Genomic DNA, 3625 nt, shown 5'->3' on the forward strand with positions numbered 1-3625 from the left:
TATTGCTTCTCTATCAAGGTCATTCATCGTGATCTGAGCCCGGCCAATCTACTACTTACTGCAAACAAAGATACGTGCAAGGTTTGTGACTTTGGATTTGGGAAGATCGTACAGGGACCTGGTGACCAAACGGACCATTATAAAATGACCGGTGGGCTCGGCTCGCTTCGTTATATGGCGCCCGAGGTGCTCATGTATGTATGATTCAGTAAGATTCGAGTTCAAATGTAAATGTATTTATTCTAGCATACTATTTGAATTTTCACGCGCTGTGTGGCAGTTCGTGCTACACGAGATTGACTATTTCACCTATTCGTTTCAAGCAAGATGTTTTCTATAACTTCAATCACAACGCAGCTTCTTGACAAATTTAAACCAATCGTACACTAAAGACTGTTTTGAAGCTCTCGACCTGTTTATCGCGTCCTCATCAGCTTTCCGCATATATGGCTCTTTAAAATGCAGGCACAAACCGTACAACGAGAAGGTGGATGTGTATTCGTTAGGGATGTGCGTATACTACATGTCTACAGGTATGTCCAGGGTCACAATTTGTTCTGCTATTAGTGTGGACCCTTTGGAGAATAAATACTGCAGCAAGTCAGTTCAAGGTGACACCTGCCGAGCATTATGAATGGTGTCAATTTTTGGCGATTCCAATTGTATTTGCAATTACAGATTGTGTATATGAAAGCATACATAACACTCTTCGCACGCTTCATTATCACTCTTCAGGTTACAGGCCGTACGGGGCTGATAAAAATCCGATCGAAGTAGCCAAAAACGCAGCTGCAAATCCAAGCTTCAGGCCGAACACGGATGGCGTTCCACCCCCCATACGAGACTTAATGGCTGCGTGTTGGGCACACGATCCAGATAAAAGACCGAGCATGCAAGAGGTATGGAAAGGATGATTTGATTCCAATTGCGCATTGTTCGCGTCGTCTCATACATGCTTTCATGCGCGGGTCATTTTTGCACTGCTGCACTACGGTACACACGTGCAGCAAGTAGATATTTTTGTTTCTGACATTTCTCCATTACAACAATTTGACGATCAGGTTTGTAGCAAACTTGACCAACTGAGGCAAGGGAACAACAAGAGCTGTAGTATTCAGTAAAACCCCAAGTTTGTAACTTGGAGGTGATGAGCTTAGTCTACAGTTGCGATAAAAACGAAAGCATGCACAAAACGGCGCCAAGTTGCGAACAAAATAAAAAAGACTGAGCACAAACACATCTCTACGCCTCCTCATAGACTTGTAGGTTGTGCCGTGCACAAAAGAATAAATCTTCGTTTCCCAAAAAAAAATCTTCGTTCCAAAAAATACAATTGACGCATATTTTAGTGCCTAAAAAACCTCGACCACACGCGGTGATGCGTCTCGGGTGATTTACTCTCCGCACGAGTTGATTGAAGATCGTGCGTCTGTGATCCTCGGGCCTGTGACTTTGCGTCCTCTTGGACGGACGTTGTGCGATGTGTCCATGATAATGACCATCGTGCATCACTGCCTGAAGCTCGCCGCGTTGGACCAGCGGACCTTGTTGCTGTGACACGCTGGATGTGCGGTGGGAGCTGTGATTCTGCGATTGCAGGGTCGCTACTGTTATCGGGAAGGGCATAAGACCCCCGTGGCGTATTGCTTGGCGAATTGGGGGCAGTCACTGCGCCGCTGGGATGCTTACTTACATTCAGGGAACTATTCGACGCGGCTGGCTTCAAACGGGACTGAAGCTTGAAATGTGCCTTTTTCAATTTTGCTTCTAGTTTCGTGACATCGTGCTCAATCGTCGATACTTGATTCAGTGCGGGGTCATCGCACGCCGCCAGGTTGTATGGATGTAAACTGTCCAAGGCTAGTGTCTCGTTGACGTATTCATTGATGCTCTTGTGTCGCTTGTAGAATTCAAGCATAATTCTGAGACCTCTAGCCATTTCCCGCGCCACCGTAACGTGGCAGTGCACTATGTGTATCCGTTCCTGTATTCATAGCGGCGTACAATTGTGAGCATTTGTCGTAAATACAAGCTCTGACATTCAATGCAAAATTAACTTTCTTCGGCAAAATTGCAATCAAGACAATACACTTTCGATTCGTAAAGACGCCGAGATCGAGCTCGATGACACGCCTAGATCGAGCTCGATGACACGCCTAGAAACAAGGTCCAGAGGGCATGTAAGCAGGATTTCAGAGCATCTATCTCTATAGTGTAAAAGCAAATAGTACCGTTGCAATTTCGACTATCAGGAACCGAAAACGAGGATAGTGTCGCATACAAAGGCAGATCAATATGTTAATGGCATCACTACGATACTATTCCGTGATAGATCAACAACACTTACCTCCAGTAAACAATGTTTCAGCATTATGAAGAACCTGTCGCCTTCGATACTGCTGGTCGACGCATCGTTCAACTGCACTATGACATTCCCCACTACCAACTGGTGCTTGAAAGCGGGTGAATTGGTCACCACACGTGAAATTGTCCGGTCACCTTTGCATTCGAATCCGATATCCAGTAGAGTTTGCGCGAACAGATCCGGCTCCTCGTGTCCATCGACACCCGTTGTAGATGGGTCATGCTTCTTCTCTAACCTCGCATCAGCGTGCTCTTCGTTTGCTTTGTTACCCGAGGCTTCAGCGTGCTCGCGTACCGCTGCCACGTTGTGCAAGCCATGCACAGCCTTGTTGTGCGGATTCTGAGGAGGCACTGTCCACAAGTCGTTAAGTGGTAGATAGCAGTTCTTGAAAAACGGTTGATTGTCGATCTGTGTGTACAAGATTGACAAGTGAAGCAACAGAAATGGAAGAATAAACATCCACATGGCGCGGGTTGTATAAAATGGCTTGGAACCTGTATAGTTGTACATCCACATATCTCTATTGAAACAAGGGTTGTACTGATTCTCGTAAATTTACTCGGTAAGGTGCCCAAGCGAATTTGTGCGTACAAAATAAAAACTCACATAACATCTTCAAAGAAAACATTTTAAATTTAGAACCTCTCACGGATCTTTCACCGCTAGCCTGGCATAGATAACATTGGCTTAGCGTTAGCCCTCCATTTCGAAAAGATCGAGAGTCGTAAAATACGAAGAGACAGCATCCAATTTTCATTTTCTATTGTTACATATGCTCGTACCTCAATAATCAGTTTCTCTGATGCATTTAATACATTCACCCATTCACGTATAGTCTGCGGTAATTCAGGCGTACACACTATCGGTTTTCCATTGATTGTAGTTAGACGATCACCAAATTTCAGTCCGACACGGAAAGCGCAGGAAATGGTTGCTTGCTGCCGGTATGAATGTTAGAGGGCCGATAAATGAAGCGAATATGCACCAAACATTTCCACGGGCGCAAATGATCGTGTACTTTAATGCTAGTACTCATGTAGTTTAGTACAAAAGCTAGTGAGACGAAACGACGAAAAAAACACGTACTAAAAGAGTCAGTACGATAAACTAAGATAAATGCTAGCATTTTGCGTGTGGTAAATTTCCAGATATATGTAAATTTATATATATATTGATAAGTATATATAAAAATATATACATTTTCATATACATATACATATACATATACATACACACACACACACACACACACACACACAC

General features: G+C 44.0%; 2 protein-coding genes across 2 annotated transcripts in view; one reads left to right on the forward strand and one right to left on the reverse strand.

Moving 5' to 3' along the window:
• The window catches only part of SARC_12087 (TKL protein kinase), a 6212-nt gene extending 4907 nt beyond the window's left edge, over positions 1-1305 (forward strand). Inside the window, exons 10-13 of the mRNA XM_014293812.1 lie at positions 19-194; positions 466-533; positions 736-899; positions 1062-1305. Of these exons, the coding sequence (XP_014149287.1) occupies positions 19-194; positions 466-533; positions 736-899; positions 1062-1121 (468 nt within the window). The 3' untranslated portion in view covers positions 1122-1305. The remainder of the gene's footprint in view (positions 1-18; positions 195-465; positions 534-735; positions 900-1061) is intronic.
• Positions 1306-1345: 40 nt separating this feature from the next.
• SARC_12088 (hypothetical protein) lies at positions 1346-2824 on the reverse strand (the record flags this gene model as incomplete). Its single annotated transcript, XM_014293813.1, has 2 exons — positions 1346-1984; positions 2348-2824. 2 exons carry the CDS (start codon positions 2822-2824, stop codon positions 1346-1348), a joined length of 1116 nt encoding a protein of 371 aa, XP_014149288.1.
• Between the last annotated feature and the right edge of the window lie 801 nt (positions 2825-3625).

Source organism: Sphaeroforma arctica (genome assembly GCF_001186125.1).
Source record: "Sphaeroforma arctica JP610 unplaced genomic scaffold supercont1.2061, whole genome shotgun sequence".
Classification (NCBI taxonomy): Eukaryota; class Ichthyosporea; order Ichthyophonida; genus Sphaeroforma; species Sphaeroforma arctica.